This window comes from Neopsephotus bourkii, unplaced genomic scaffold, assembly GCF_033783945.1.
Source record: "Neopsephotus bourkii isolate Nb327-2 ecotype Australia unplaced genomic scaffold, CSIRO-AGI_Nbou_v1 NB_1792, whole genome shotgun sequence".
Classification (NCBI taxonomy): Eukaryota; Metazoa; Chordata; class Aves; order Psittaciformes; family Psittacidae; genus Neopsephotus; species Neopsephotus bourkii.
The window spans coordinates 4,152,025-4,168,559 of NW_026902266.1; the positions used below are offsets into that span (position 1 = coordinate 4,152,025).

Consider the following 16,535-nt stretch of genomic DNA (forward strand, 5'->3'; position numbering starts at 1 on the left):
GGAATGGAGCACCTCCCATATGAAGACAGGCTGAGGAAATTGTTCAGCCTGGAGAAGACAAGGCTGCGTGGAGACCTCATAGCAGCCCTCCAGTATCTGAAGGGGGCCTATAGGGATGCTGGGGAGGGACTCTTCATTAGGGACTGTAGTGACAGAACAAGGAGTAATGGGTTAAAACTTAAACAGGGGAAGGTCAGATTGGATATAAGGAAGAAATTCTTTCCTGTTAGGGTGGTGAGGCACTGGAATAGGTTGCCCAGGGAGGTTGTGAATGCTCCATCCCTGGCAGTGTTCAAGGCCAGGTTGGACGAGGCCTTGGGTGATATGGTTTAGTGCGAGGTGTCCCTGCCCATGGCAGGGGGGTTGGAACTAGATGATCTTAAGGTCCTTTCCAACCCTAACTATTCTATTCTATGATTCTATGAAAGTGGCATGTGAGTATAGACTCAAGAAACCTCAGTAGTCTGTTCACAAGTAAATCCATACCCAGCTCCCCAGGAAGACAGTGACCCTTGAGGTGGAAAGAGACTCAAGGCATTATCTCTCCAGCTACGCAGAGGGATATACGAAAGCCAGTGCCTTGTGCTTGGTGCTACACCATAGCTATTGCAGAGTTCTCAGTGCTGCTGTCCTGCTCCAAGCCCACCCGGCGGATGGACTCCCTGTATTTCTGACGGCCCAGCTCAATGATGGTTTCAACCTCATCAGCAATGTCCTGGCGGCCACTCTCTTTCATGGCTGTAATCAGCTTGCTCACACAGTCAGGATCCTCTGAGTTTTGCTGAGCCCATGAGAAAAGCATGTCCAGGATCTGCTTGTCAAGGTCCTCTCTGAAGAAATGGAGAAACACAGAAGTAACCAACACACTCTTCTAACTAGCAACCCAAAGAGGCCTTACATGAGTCCTAACCCATGGCTGAAGCCATCCAGACATACAAAACACGCAGTGGGCCTCCTTTTTCCCCACCTATACAGGAGCTGCAGTTCCTGCACTAAAATCTCTCTGTTTTCCTAATGGAACAAATTAAAGCATTCTGCTTTTGAATGCAAATTCCCCACAGGAACAGTACTTTGGTCATAGGTCTAATACTCTCCTACTGCTCTGGCTTTTTGGTCAGACTGCATGTCCCATGATGTACTGCAAGCTCTTTTTGAATAAAGATGATATTCACAATTAATGCCATAGACCACTGCTCATTGTCAGAGATGGAGTCTGGCCAGGAATCCAGATCACACAACAAAACAGGAATGTGACTCATCTGAACTACAAAACTCATCAGGTTTGTTATTTCCCAATTTTGTTTTTCAAACATGCAGCTTTGTTTTATAACGGCAAGATAAAATAATGAGTTTTCCATTAAAAAAAAAATAAAAGGTAATGTTCTGAGAAGAACCATTAGTCAACCCATCTTTTATACAGTGAAACAATTCCAGTGGAAAAACTTTGAACCAACCAAGCACTAATTTCTACTATTAGATAGATAGATAGATAGACAGACAGACAGACAGAATGCATCACTGTTTGTCTCTGTGTCCTATCTTACCTGTGATTGTATCCTATGCGCTCAATCTGCTGATAGGTCAAGCCCAGGTTCAGGCCGATGGTCTGCCAGTCAGCTCCCACGCGCCTGGCAATGCTCAGCAGGTTGGCCTGTGTCAGGTAGCCAGTCTCAGCATTGCCCAGGTTCAAGGGAGGGAAGGAGAACCCATTCAGGGCACCAGGGTTCTCACCCCAGCGGGGCTTCAATCGCTGTGTCATGGAGAAGAGGGAGAGAGAATATGCTTAAACAAACTGTTTCTGTAGAGGACAGTGTCTGGCCATTCAGTCTCCTACTAGGGAGGAAGGAAGATTTGGGGCTGAAGAGTCAGGCTGTAAGAAGCAAGGACCACTCACACTGTCAATGACCAACAATGCTTACTGCCTCTGAAAGACATCAGATCATAGTGTTCATAGTCATAGCTCACACTGGAAATTTCCTTTCTTGTCTTTGCAGAGCATTTCTCAAGGAACCATCTCCCCAAAGCATATGTGTCTAAGTGGTAAGAAACACTTAGTCTAGATTTGTAGATGAGGCTGCATGCGTCAGAAAGAGATGTGAGATCATGGCACATGATCTGAAGGGAAGCATTCAGCCTACAAAGGTATTTATTGTTTTAAGCTTCTCAAAAATCAATTAAATTCCATAAGCAAAAGTTGTATTTCTCACTGTAACATACAGCCTAGCCTTTAAAGCCTGGTGGCTCACACCAGAATACTTACACTCAACACCTATATTCAAATCCAGTCTACCTACCTCACTCTAGACCTTTCCTTTTCTCCTGTTGAATGAGCTGTGTGACTAAGAATTTTAGAAACAACATAGACACTTCCCTTAATTACAGCGAGCTTCCTCCTGTTGTACATCCCTCATTCGTTCAAAGGATCCACCCTCTCTGACCACCTACCCAACAAGCCTGTGGCTGACAGGCAAGATGAGCAGGACAGCTGGAGACCACTCCCAGCTATTCATGTTTCTCTTTTCAGAAGAGCTCATGGAGACTGGGAAATCACCATGACATGGCTGGGCAGCCATTTCTCTCAGTCATTCATTGCATTTGTTCTCATGGTAGAAGACAAAATTAGCTGAGCAGAAAGGCCATGCTCTTACCCCATCTAGATTATTGTTTCTATAGGAGACAAAACAACTCACAGGCAGTTTGATGGGCAGAGTAACGAGCCAGAGGGAGTCTGGTCCTCTCCTCCTCCTGCTGGCCTCTTCAGGGATGTTCTCAGGAACTGCCCCTCGGTAGAAAGAGACCTTTGCAAACAGAAAGCATGCAGTTAGGCTCAGATTCAAGCACAGTGGCCAAGCCTGTTTGCACCATGTCTCTTCTGTCTGGGAAAGAACGAATTCAGCATTTCTCACCTATCCTCAGTCCACAGATATGGCCTCCCAATTAAGTGCAACTGGGAGGAGCACTGGGGTTCTGCCATAAGGGCTTGACTTACTGCCAACACCCCAAGAGTTAATGGCAGGCATGTAAATCAGAGAGTTAAGTGATGAATGATCTTTCAAGACTACTATTCTTGCTTATCCAGGGTTTAATTGGTGACATGCAAAGCCAAGGGAAAGAGGAGAGGAGAAGAGTCATTCCTGGCACTCAGAGATTATTATGAGGAGCGTTGTAAAAGCAATGATGATGATAATGAAGATGAAGGAGGAAACAAAGAGTCAATGTAACTGGTTGCTCACCTGTCCTTTTACAGCTTGGTCCTTCCTGTCCATAGGGGAAGTCACATAGATTTCCTTCATGTTCTTTAAGTGGGAGTAAAAAGTAAACGAGAGACGCCCATCCACACAGTCAGGGCGATCTGTGCAGAGAAGCAGCAAACACTCAAGTTATGCAGAAAAATGTGCAGCTTTTCAAGCCTGACCAACAGCCCATCATCCACTAGCAGCCTCCATACTACTATTTACTGCTTCTACCCATCCCTGAAAGAACTGTAAACCCCGACCCCCTTCCTCGCTGGGTAACACCAGAAAGCAGAAAACACGCTGTGGAGAAAGCATGTCCTACAGGTGAAAAAGGAGAATAGCCACAAGGTGGAGATAGAGTTCAGGAATGGAAAGCAAGGCCAAGCAAGACATTCAGATGGAGTCAAGTCCATCCAACTTCCCTCCCATCCTTGGTCCATTCTGTCTTTTTGTCCTTTGGAGGGTAGAATCAGCAGCAATAGCATCCTGTAATGCACAGAAATAGGTCTGTCTTCATCATTTCTGCAGTGGGTGCAGAAATAAGAATAGAGCTAAAGGGAAAAAATGTTATCAGGTACAACATTCATGTATGTAATAGAAATGAGCCCAGCCTAAATCAGGGCAGATGGACAGACTCTGGCCTCATGGCCTCATGAACTGAAAGACCAGTGCATTTTATTATTCTTTAAAGAGTTGTGCTTAATTTACTGCAGTGAAACTTGGCTATATGTTCAGGTTATGCAGAAAATGGTTCCGTTTGCAGCTGTAACAGGTCTAGACACACTGGGGCATAAAACACCACCCTGAGTTTTGGTCCTGCTCCCTCTTCCCTTCTCTTCTAGTGCCTCCATTACAGGGAATTCTTTACTCTAGATTATTTCAGAAGTACCTTCTCAAAAAAAAAATAATCTTAAAGTGCTCTCTCAGAAATGGGCGACATTTAATTGGATCACTATGTGCATTCCATTGCGGTGTCTAAGATTGCCAGAAGAGGGCAAAGCTGGCTGCAGAAGTGGATCTGCCATAAAATAAACACACTTGGCTATTGCCCTCTGCAGGCTACAACATGACAGGTAATGAAAGCCTGCAAATGGCACTTTCATAGAGAAAAGTAGACACAAAAGCTGGCTGACCAGAGAATATGACAAGTTCGGTGTCCATGGGCTGCTGCTGTGAGCTGTGGGCAAGCTGGAGACAGAGAGGAATGCTATGGGAGAAAGGAGTACAGCCCCCAACAGAAGCATGCACAAAAGGCAGGAGCAGAAAGGAGCCCACTAGTACCATACCCATATCGATGCTGATGCCTCCCTCAAAAGCTGCAAAAAACTGCTCTCCTTCAAACATCTCCACCATGTCAGATGGCTCAGGTCCTCGATAGCGATCCTGTAGCTTCTTCAGCACTGGGTCAACCTGACAAGGATGACAACACAGGACCCTGTGTTTGATCTGAAGCATGTCTGTCCGCTGACCAGTGTCTCTATGCCCATGATGTTCCCCTCACCTTCAGCAGGGGAGGTCCATTTTACATGGAAAGGATGTGAACAAATGAACAAACACCCACCCCCTCCTATCCCAGGTATATTCACTACACAGACAAGGAAGTGGTGCTCTGAGTTTTGTGCCTTCCATATTTCTCTTAAGTAAAAAGCAGAAAAATCTATGTGGACAAACAAAGTTAGACCATACCAAAGCTGCCATTCAAAAAGCATTTTCAGCAATGTCTCTATCTTTTCAACAGGACAGTAACCTTCAAAGACAGGGAGGGATTTACTTGCTACTTTATCCCCCTCACAGTATGCCATTAAAGACATTTTCTCTGCAAAAAGAACATGCTACAATAGCACAGAGCTGAGAACACCAGAAAAATACTTTTGGCTTTGCAGCCTGTGATCATACTGGCAGACCTGGGGTCTCAGAGACAGTGCAAGGGTCCGCCTAGAGCCAAGGTGTCTTTTCTTCTTGCTATTTGTATCAATAAATCTTCTTTCTCACCCCATGACCATCCCTGTCAGGAATACAGACACCCCCAAACCCCGATCTTATTGTGAGTGCCATTGCTGCCTTCTCTGGAAACAAGTTTAGCCCAGAACACAACATTAAAAGAATAACCCTCACCTGAAATAACCCTCACCTGACTGAGCTGCACTGTTTGCCAAGCTCTACACACACACGAACACTTACTTTGTTAACATCTTGAAGCAACACCACTGAGGGCAGATACCGCTAGGGCAGAGGTGGCAAAAGAGAATGCGTGAACACTTCCCGTTTCCTTCCCATCTTCTTTCATACAAAATCAGCCAGATTAGCTCAAACTAGTAGCATTAAACTAACCTGGTGTCTCACTGAAGCAGATTTAAGGAGGGGTCATATGTTCTGTTCCTCTGCTTGAACTGTAAACAGCAAGGAGCATTGGGAAGAGTACCATTTCTAACCAGTCCAGCTGAAACCAAAGCAGTGCTTCTCCCCACACTACTAGCCCATGTCAGACAAGTGATACATTAACTTTGATCTTTGGCTGAAGTTTAAGTCAACATGTTTTGCCTCATGTTCACTGGATGCTAACAGCACCCACACGGCCATTTACTGTGCCTCAGCTGGTTTTAGCAGCCCAGTCCTCAGGGTTTGCATGGGAGGAAATCACTGCATGCCATGCACAGCTATGTAGAATGAACTTTCCTTCTCCCAGATCCCAGTGACCTCGTATCACGCTACCAACACAGTGTGGTGACAGCATACCCCAGCCCTGACCCTGGGCAGTGAACAGGACCCACTGCTGCCCTTACATCCTACATAGGGAGGCCCAAGAAGCTCAGGAACAAGGCAATGCAACCTAGACCAGACCTTGTGCTTGGGGATACACTGTAGCAGGACTTGCTCAGGGTCCTTCTTCCTCTGCAGAGCAATGAAGTTCACCTGGTACATTCGCAGACGCTCATAGACTTTCTTGGCAATGCCTCCAATGTAGGTCTTGGTGGTGTACCACAGCCAATACCTGGCAGAGAAGGAATTAAGAAAAAGGAGGGATCCTGCCTAGGAAGAGAATCCAGTGTCACACCCACAAGACTCTAAAGAATGATGGGTAGAGACAAAGAGCTAAGCTAGGCCTGACTTGCAAAGGGAAAAGGGAACAGGTAGGGTAAATAGCATGAACTATGAATTAGAAGTCACGGTATAGTAAAGCAAGACTGACAAAAATCCCACCTTTTCCTCGGGACTAATCCTACACTTACCAGGAGAAGTGGGTGACTTCAAACACTGCATAAAGATGGGTAAATTCCAGCACCACCTGACTGGTAATGTCATCCCAGGTTTGGCCCTCCAGGTCACCATGAAGAAGATGCAATCTTGACTGATCCAAATTTATGCCTAAAGCCAATGACAATCGAGAGATGCTAGATGCAGCAGAAGCCTTTATTCATGGCTTTACAAACCCAGCCACACTGCTGGGTGACTCACTTTGTAAAAGCACCAAATTAAGGCTTGTGGCCTTTTCTTCAGCATCCAGGGCTGAACTTTGGTCAAAGAAGAGCAGCAATAAAAGGATAAGATTACTCCAATGCTTCCAGGATATTCTGGCAGAATATGCAGACTTGAACTGACAGTGTGCTGATTTCCCCCAAGAGATTCATTAGATAATTCGCATCACCAATATCTAGGGCTATTAAGTTCTCTCTTTCTAAACATTCATTTGACAGGCTTTTCAATGCCAATGCACTTCAGACATAAATACTAGGTAGTGTTACAATCGAGGCCAATCAGCACCCAGAAAGATTTTACATCTTCACAGAAGAGCCAGGAAAGGTCAAATAAAATAGGACTTAGCAGACACGGGGTATTCAGCACACAAACAGAGGAATCCCTGAGAAGGGACTGTGGCTGTTTGCTGTTCATAGCAGTATTCAGAGTGGGATATACACTTTCAACAGCAGTGGCTTGGCAACTGATTCATGAGCAAAAAAGTAAGAGAGAAGGCAGACCCCTGAAGGCAACACCTTCATCTGCTTCAAGCTATTCCCAACCATGAATCAAAGCCCTTTAACAAAGCATCTCCTCTGTTGGCAGGAATGCCTCTTCAACGTATCATATTAAACCCAGCAGTCTAAATACACATGCAGTTCAGCAGAGCAATCCATATGCCAATCCATTCCCCCAGCCTGTGCTGGTGGTCTGTGAAGCCCAGTGCTGATCTGCTGGATCTGAACTACCTTCAGCTGCCACCACCCTGCACCACCACTCACTCAGCAGATACACCTTGCTGTTCCCACAGGAAAAGCAGCAAGCTTTATTATTAACAGGAGAGGCAAACAGAATTCCCAGCTTGCCACTCATGGTTTTCCACATGCGGCACTTCTCTTTGCCAATTCTGGGAATAAACTGACCTGTGACCCCGGGTGGGAGGGGCAGCTGAATTCTTACTGGCCTGAGAAAGTCCACCAGGGAGTCCTGGGAGAGGCAGAGCAGGGGACTGGCTCTGCACCCTGCATCGGCTGTGATTTCCTCTAGCTCTCCTGCAGACACTGGCAGCACCTGGATGTGGAAGACAGCACACTGAGCTGAGCAGGCTGGCACCCAAATTCCCACATCGCTTACCCAGTCCCCCATTACCCAGACTGCAAATGCCGCTCTTGGCTCAGGGCGCAGTGAAAAATGGAAATGCAGTGAACTCTGGCTGAAGTCTGCGCTGGTGTCAACCAGGCAAGCTGGGACAGATCAAGGAATTACAGTAGCATTTAGCACTATCTAGCAACTCTACGGAAGTTTGCTTTAGTGGGTAGCTTTAGAATTAGATCCACATGAATAACCCCCCCCTCCAGTCTCATTCATTAAGCTGTTCTTCCACTCATAGTATGTTTTGCAAGAGAACAACAGGCAATATATCCTTGTGTTTCCTTCACAGCAGCTACATGCTTATCTGCCAAAGATCCCTTCCCCACACAGGGCAGCTTGGAGCACAGCCCACTTTGCAAGCAAGGAAGCTAAAGCAGAAGGTGATCTGAGATGGGTCAGCCCATGTCAGACACAAGTTACCCTAGGGCAGACATCTCACCTTCAGCCCTGCTACTTTGCATAGGACAACACCTGAACTAGAGCTTACCAAAGTTTGGTTTTTAAAGTGTGCATACCTGCATCTTGACAGTGCGAGTTTGCTCAGTGACTCCAGGAGGAAAGGTCACTTTGATGTTTGGATCCACACTAGAAAAGAGCAGTGTCCCCTCTGTTGGCACTTTGCATTCATTTTGCACAAGTCGAGATACAACGAGGAACCAGGAGAAGTGAAGGACACTGCAGTGAGCCACATGCTTCTGTAACAGAAGACAGGGAAGAAAAGAAAACATATAGACATATAAAATAATACAATAAAGGTAAGAAAATAAGTGCCAGTAGCAGCTGAGCAGATGAAAGCACTAGAACAGGGATAATGCATGGTGGAGTGCAAATCATCGTCTTCAGGAAACACACCTCCATTAAGGAATCCTGGAGCTAAAATCCACCTTTTATAGCAGCTGGTCAAAACACAGCTCATGAGATGTTTCAAATGAGATCACTCGTGGCTGGGCAAAACCAAAGAGGGGAACAGAAACATGTGTGTCACTGGTTGTTCCAAATTGCTTACCTTTGATTTTCTCTTCTGCTCCACTGTTGTCCTCAAATCACTCCAGCTCTGCCCACTGAAGGTCCGCACTACCACCTCGCGCTGGTGAAGGGTCTGAGGGGAGGCATATGGCATCGAGATCCGCACCTCCTGGCAAAAAAGCATTCCTGTGAGACACCAGGAGAAAAGGATAAAAACAAGCCTAGCTCTGCTGTGTGACTTCCTGTGCAGATGGAAAGGTGGAGGACAAAGCATGTCCTATATGCAGGGAGTGAAGAAGGAGATAGGAACCTGCCCTGACCTGCAGCTGCCAGGGAGGTGACATGAGAGATCAGGCCCACTATGTAGTGTGATGGCAGGAAAAGTTCTGTAGCTTGTGGACAGTAAGGGCAAAGCAACTTTTGCAGTTAGTTGCTATCAGCCATGATGGAGCTGGTGGTATAAGTGCTCACCAGCTTGAATGAAAACCACACAGTCAGACTTTTAGAGAAGGATTTGAACTGTTCTCCTTGCAGGCTAAGATCAAATGCTGGAAAAGCACTTATCTTCTGGCACACGAGGTGTGTGAGGAAGATTATAGCTCAGCTCAAGCAGGAACAGTGGGGAAGGCAAAGGAGTCAGACCAGCACAGTGCCAGAGAAGCTGGCTGTGTCATTTCTGAGTTTTTGCAGCGGGGCTTCTTTGAAAGGCAGTCCTGCAGCTACTTAAAAGCAGTAGCGATGGGGACAGCACTCTCAAAAGTCCCAAAAGACTCTCTCAGAAGATTCTGCCAAGCTACTGCAGGGTCAAATTGACAAGGAGAAGGCCTGGATGCATCCTCACCTGCTGGAATTTGACCCCATGAGGCTGCAGCTCCAGGACTCTACTCAGCAGGACATCATGGTGTCGCAGCCTTACACACTGAGGGTCCGGTGCGAGAGTTCGGAAGTAGATCTGCAGAGGGTCAGAGGCAGCCCCCGGTGGAAAGTAGAAACGGATGCCACAGGCCAGGACCACTTTGCAGCCTTCAGAGGTGACAGTAAAGCTTCCAGAAAAAATGCATGAATGTATGCAATGACTTCAGCCCTCCAAAAATCAACCTAAGAATCTCAAACCTTCCATTTGACTGGCCTACTGAGGCCATAAGCTACTACATGTACGTGCAATACCCACCATGCGCCAGTCGTGTCTGGGCTGTTGTTACATGACTGTTAGGTAGGTTCTTGGTAGCATAGTCTTACCTGTCCTCTCCTGATGCAAGGAAGAGTCTTCGTAGTCTTCCAGCACTGGATTCATCTGCGGCAATAAGAAGGTTTGGGTAGAGGGAGGACACAGATGTTACTTAGATCAGGGTGTACAAGAAAGGTTTAACTTGTATTTCAGCTTTGGCTTAACTCTAACCTGACAGAAGTAATTAAAGGAACCCTGCTCACACTGCAGTGGGCTTCAGATCAAGCAGCAGGATATGAAGAGGCCTAAGGGTTCCAAGACACACTGGAAATGCTGACTCTCCCCCAGGAAAACTCAGAACCCAGAAGCTGGGGGAATGAGAAAATATTTCAATCCATCACCCCTGCAGCTCTTGGGGCCATGTTTGATTGCCTAGAGCCACCACTGGGAATCTGTGCTTGCTCTTGTGAATATGAGCACCATTAGGAAACCCTGCTCAGATTCCTGCTTATTCATTACCTGCATCTTGGACAAGGAGCTGCTCCTCTGCAGCCTTGGAAAGCAGGAGGTAACTGCTCAGCAGGATGACCTCTTATTGCTCTCTGTGCTTCTAGCATGAGCCACCACCACCTTAGGGCCAAGCAGCAAGTCCAAGAACTGGTGCTTGCCTTCTCTAAAAGGGCTGGACCCCTTTAAGGGCCTCCCCTAATCCACCTCCTGTGAATCCCATTTTCACTTCCACTGTAAAACCTTTCTGAGCAAGACTAATTCCAGGGACCACTGAGCCCTTCAGACTAGGCTTGGGCTTGTAAAAAGAGAACTAGTACCGTCTGTATCCTTACAACCTAATTATTATTCCAGACAAATAAATACTGATCTGATTCCCCCCTGCTTGTGTTCTCTAATCCAAACCCATCTACACCATGCTGGGCTGACTGAGGGAGCAGCTTTTCAGAACCCGGAGCAGCAGAAGCCTTGCAATTACCAGCCTGTGGGGATGGCTCAGTTTCTCCTAAGGGATTGCCTCGGAGGCGCACGAATGGCAAGGTCTGGATCTCAGGGGGGACAGCACTGAGGCAATTATTCTGCAGATCAAGTCTGGACAAGTTGGGCAGGCTGGCAAGCGAGGCAGGAACAGTCACCAGGAGATTGCTGTGGAGGTGCAGCCGCCGCAGACACTTCAAATTGGCTGCAAGTTAGAACAAGAAGTGACCCCCCGTCCATGCTGCTAATTGCATTGCACGTAAGTTCTGACACCCCCCACCCCTATTCTCCTCATCACATGTACACAGACACACAATAAAAAAACAAGCACATGAGCCCAAACATCTCCTTAGCTCACAAAATAAAGGGGTGCAGGGAATTAGCTAAGAGGCAAGGCAACCTCCTCCATCCTCTGCTTTTCAGTACCCAGCTACAAGTATTGATGTGAGATGCTTCCGTAACAGCACCAATGACAACCCCAGGCACAGAGTAATACAAGACCCAAGAGCCACAAAGCTGGGCAACAGAAACCAGAGCCTGGTTCTGTGGACTGGTCCACACTAGACAGCATGATTTCAAGCCCAAATTTGCATCCCATGAAACTCCAGCTCTTCTGTTTCCAGACTTGTGTGCTACCCAAAACCAGCCTGGCCAGATCCTCAGTTACTGTAAATTGTATTGAAATCTTACCAGTCTTGCTGATGCACAGAAGCAGAAAGCATGGTCAGGAGGGATTTAATGCTCAAAGGGACTGACTGAACCAAGCATGTTTCGTCTGGATATCCCTCGCATTCGGCTCTGACGTAACAGATGTTTTGTGCTAACAGCTCTGGGGACAGAGACCAAGGGCCTCAAGGGTCCTAGACTGCATCAAAAGCTAGGCAAGCCCATGTCCTTCTTTTCCCCTAGAAAATACATACCTAAGGAGTCTGGGATGCTTGATAAGCGATTCCCGGAAAGATCCAGCTCTGTGCAGTTATGCAGATTCCCCACTTCTTCAGGGATGAATTCCAAAGCATTTTCAGAGAGATCCAGGTCCTGCAGCACTGCTAGGTCCCCAATGCTCTGAGGTAAGTCCTTCAGCAGATTTTTCATAGCAGAGAAGAAAGTCAGCTTGCTCAGAGAGCCAAAGTCCTCAGGGAGTGCCACAAGTCTGTTGTGGCTCACCAGGAGCACACGAAGGCTGGAGAGATGAAGGATGCAGCTGGGCAAGGTGGACAGGCTGTTGAAAGTGAGATCCAGGTGGGTGAGACACCTCAGGTTCCCCATGTCTGCTGGTAAGCTTGTCAGAGAGCCATGCTGACATGAACCAAACTCATCCCTGGCATGGCCACCTGGGTGTGGACGGAAGTGGAGGAAGAGGTCAATATGCTACAGGGATACCTCATCAGCCTCACGTGAGACTCCTTAGCACAGAGACACAGAAGATGTGGAGCTACTGACCCCAGTGAGCAGCACTGATTACAAAGTACTCATACAGAAATAGGGTTTCTGCCCCTTGCCTCCGTTTCCTGATCAGTGAAAGAGGTATAATGGTGAAGACCTGTTACGAAATCGATGCCACAGTCAACAAGTATAGCTCTGCTGAACTCATCTGGAGTCGAAGCTCAGAAAGAGCCAGGCCACTCCACACATCTACCACCCCTCAGCAGGGCAGCTTATATTCCATCAAGCCTCCTACTCACCTTCCCTGCCTGCATCAGTGCCCTCCATCCCTCACCAATACTGTTGTGTGACAAACAGCCCTGAGGACTGAGATCTGCCCTTGCAAGACTGGAGACATGAGGAAAACAGTGAAAATGTGGGGGAAAAAAACAGGTAATTCAGTATTGCGTAGGCCAGAGAGGGCCGAGAGGAAAGGACACAAGTTCCCACCTCAGCCTGGAGAAGGGCTGCACCCAGGGAAAATAAGTCAAGTGAACAAAAGGAACATTTCCAAAACATTCCACTTCATCATACCCCTCCGTTGCTATTTGTATACACATACAGCAGAGGACACCAAACATTTTTTATGCCGTATCACGGTAAAAATTGAGACCAATCAAACTAACAGGCACATTGCACTTTGTACATAAGGAAACCTTAGCAAACTCTTTTATTGCCCTTCAGGATGCTCAGGGTGTGTGTACATGTCACAAAACAAGCCTGATAAAAGGTACTGCTGTTACCCTCACCTTACTAAAAGGGGAAAGACAAATGAAATCATTAACATGAAAAATCTGTGGCAGATACAGAAACAAACCTCAATCTTTTCAGTTTTCAGATAGAACCCTAAAATCTGGCTACAAATTCCCCACTTTTCTCTCATTTTTATTTTTTTCTTTTTAAAATTCCACCTCCCAAACAGCAAATGAGTCAGTCTGGTACAGAAATTATAGCACTTGTATTGAGATCCTTCTATAATAAAGAGATGAGAAAGTCAAAGAATGATCTAATATTTATAGTCATTACACGTCACAAATTATGTGCACACCCTGAGTCATACTTCCGATAAAATGTTGAGCAGCCTTTTTCGGTCTGTCTTGAACTCTGTTAAACCTACACCCACAGAGACTAAGCAATGATTAAGCTAGGACTGATTCAGATGGAAATGCAGCAAAGACTCCCAAAATTAAAGAGAGGCTGAACATTTACCAAAATATCCAACACCTTTCAATGCCCCTCTCCTTGCATAACTGTGCAAGAAATGCTCTTCTTCTAGAGGATGACTTAAGAAAATGTTACAGCATCAACCCAACCAGACTCCAAACCCAGCTCACCAGGCAGATGTAGAAACAAAGGAAGGAAATAAGAGTATAGAAGCTATATCTTGTTGACATCTGCATGCAAATCTGAGCAAGGCTAAGAGCCAAAGCTGTAGTAAGGGGCACTAGAACAAAACCATTCCAAGGGCAGTTTGTCCTGTAGATGTGCAGAGGAGGTTTAAAATAAGAAAAAGCTGAGCCTAGAAAAGTTGGATGGAATTTACCTTTGATCACCAGGGATTTCAGGTGCTTCAGATGAGGAAGGATGTCTAGTGTGGTGCCAAGGAGGCGATCATTGCTGCTGAGCCGGAGGAACTCCACCTGGAGCACCTCTCCCTGTCGCCCCTCAAACAGCTGGAGGAACCTGCAGCAGCCGTCAAGATACACATCCAGGTTCAGCCTGTTGTCTGCAAGGCAGGAGGCAGCAAGCGCAGGAGCTCCCAAAGCCCCCTCCCTGCACTCGTCTCTGAGCCCCAGCAGCTCTGCCATCTTCTGCAGCTGGTTCACAGGGTCCGGACATGCTCTGACTTGCCAGGCAGACAGGCACCATCGGCACCACAATGCAGCCGGGACGAGGAGGAGGAGGAAAGATGGGTCTGAAAGGGAACATAAGTGCATAATGAAGGCCTCCTGCCCCAATCCAGGGCAGCTGAAAACAGCTGGTAATTACAGCACGAGGAGAGGAAGGATTACACACACATTATTGAAAGCTTTGTGGGCACAGAAATGCAGGGTGACAGATGCCACAGAGGTTTCTCCTCCAAGGGAAAACCTGTGAGTTCTCCCACCCAGTATCTCAGCAGGGAATGGAGCAATTACCCACCATCAAAATAAATAGCAATATTAACCTTAAAAGATATAAATGTAAAGGTTTATGCCTTATGCAGATTTCAGAGTGCATCAGTGAGAATCTTTACAAGTGTAGGGGGGAAAAAGGGACAGGGAGAGCTGAGCCAAGAGGAGAGCCCAGAGGCTGCTTGCAGGCTGTGATGAGTCCTCATTGAACCCGGTTGTGAAACTGGGTGCCAATGGGATAAAAGCGAGCATAGATGAAAATGGGCAAAGGGCAGCAGAGCAAATGTGGCAGGGCCAAGGAGGGGGTTAGAAAAGGCACGCCAGTGGCACAGGAGCACTGGACTGCCAGTGGGATCTTGCAGATTTGCCTCCGCAGGGATACTCTAATGCAGCAAACGGGGCCCAACACCATGGCAGGCTAGTTACCAGCTAGTCTTTGTTTTCTCTTCTCACAGCACCCTCCAGGTATAAAGAGAAAGGGGAAAAGTAGATAAGCATAGTGCATGCTAAGAAGGATTTGAACCTGAAGGAGCAGAAGTATGGAATTTGAATAAATTAATTATTCCTCTGCCTTATTAGTGTAAAGAAGCTTTCATCCACCTTGGACTTTCAAAATCAGCCACTACCATCACAGTACACCGTAATGCAAAGATAAGCAGAGGCACTACACTTGTTTTTATACCAGTACTCACAAACTTCCAAGTCCACTGCTCTTCACACCTCCTTCATTTTTTGCAGCTCCTCCTGAGCTTAGCAATTGAACTAGCCAATGGTGTGAATATCAGGAGTTCTTGTTAAAGAACTTTGGATCAGATATACAAATGGCAGTTTCTTTTGAGTGAGTGATTAGAACTACAGAAACTTCTAATGGCTTTACCATCCAAGGCCAGCAGAAGCAAGCTAATGTCCCTGCGAAACCCTGAGGAGCAGGGCTTTCTACTGGGAACCTGTGGGACATGGCAGCACTGCTCCCAAGGCACTTGTCTGGGGGGAGGCATTTCCCCTGATTCCCTGAAAGAGCAGAAACCTTATGGACACCTAAGGACAGGAAGCACAGCTAAATGGAAACTACTGATTTAGTAAAAAGCTAAGTATTTCTTACAAAAAGGCTGTACACAACACATACACAGTGCTCTTACAGATATGGGTAAGCAAACAGACCATCTGCTATAGCTTTGTAAAGCTATTGATGGTGAAGGCACCAGACAGTTCTGGTCTGTTCAACTGGCCAGGCTGGAGAGGCTCAGAGTCCACCAATGCAGCCTTAGGCATGCATACGGGACACGGGCAGTCACCCTTGTGCACATGCACATACACACACACACACATACGTGCACACGCTCCAACACGCACTCACCCCGACTGTCCTCACCTGCCCCCGTTACCCCGCACCCGCCGGGCCCCTGAGCCGAGGCTCAGCCCCGGGGACCCCCGGCAGGAGCTACAGCAGAGCCGCCAGGCACACGCCCTGTGCCCCGCGGAGCACGGCCACGCTTGTCTCACCCCTCCGCACCCGGCCCCTGGCACACAAACCCTGGGTCCCGGCAGCCCGGCCGTGCTCGGTTTGGCTCGGCCCGGCTCAGCCCAGGCACTTCCTGCAAAGTTTGCCGTTGATCCGCGCCGCCGGGGCGGGACGAGCCGGAGGAGGTGCCGGATGCAGCGGGACAAGGGGCAGGCGGCTCTGGGGAGCCGGGCACTGGCGTCCCGCTGTCACAGAATGTCACAAATGAGATGTCTCCAGCCCGCCATGGCCTCGGTACCCCGGCTGGCCCCGGTACAGTCCCCCCGGGCTCAGGCATGAGCTCACCCTGCAGGAACGGGGGCCACGGGCAGCTCCTGGTGGTGTGCTCCAATTTTCCTGCACTTGAACAAAGATGTTTCTGATAAGCCAGAGTCTGCTAAAGGCAATACGTTGTGCAGGTCACATCTAGCACCTCTTCCTATAGACTGCTGTCATTGTCCTTGGAAGTCCTGAGCTTTTTGCTTCAGAAGTTCTCCCTTCGAACAGAGCAGTTTGTTGTCAGCTATGATCTG

The 16,535-nt window shown here is 47.5% G+C and overlaps 1 protein-coding gene across 3 annotated transcripts; it reads right to left on the minus strand.

Moving 5' to 3' along the window:
* Positions 1–430: 430 nt before the first annotated feature.
* Positions 431–16,508, minus strand: PIDD1 (p53-induced death domain protein 1). Of its 3 annotated transcripts, none has more exons than XM_061380088.1 (16): positions 16,015–16,508; positions 13,931–14,302; positions 11,883–12,296; positions 10,964–11,167; positions 10,050–10,104; positions 9,652–9,853; positions 8,851–8,979; positions 8,360–8,539; positions 7,616–7,763; positions 6,467–6,602; positions 6,078–6,228; positions 4,523–4,646; positions 3,234–3,352; positions 2,691–2,798; positions 1,545–1,750; positions 431–830 (listed from the first exon to the last, which is right to left on the minus strand). In XM_061380088.1, exons 1-16 carry the CDS (start codon positions 16,298–16,300, stop codon positions 593–595), a joined length of 3,072 nt encoding a protein of 1,023 aa, XP_061236072.1. In that variant the 5' UTR covers positions 16,301–16,508; the 3' UTR covers positions 431–592. The 3 variants fall into 3 exon arrangements, with proteins under 3 accessions (XP_061236072.1, XP_061236074.1, XP_061236073.1); XM_061380090.1 differs by having other exon boundaries at positions 15,947–16,175; XM_061380089.1 differs by having other exon boundaries at positions 16,005–16,122.
* Between the last annotated feature and the right edge of the window lie 27 nt (positions 16,509–16,535).

What these genes read in the sequence shown, in the direction of transcription:
- PIDD1 (XM_061380088.1), bottom strand. Translation starts at nt 16,300, where the DNA reads ATGCCTGAGCCCGGGGGGACTGTACCGGGGCCAGCCGGGGTACCGAGG. An exon ending in GTTTGTGTGCCAGGGGCCGG is followed by an intron (nt 14,303 to 16,014) that starts GTGCGGAGGGGT and finishes GTTCCCTTTCAG; the next exon opens with ACCCATCTTTCCTCCTCCTC. An exon ending in AGCAGAAGAGAAAATCAAAG is followed by an intron (nt 8,540 to 8,850) that starts GTAAGCAATTTG and finishes CTTCTGTTACAG; the next exon opens with AAGCATGTGGCTCACTGCAG.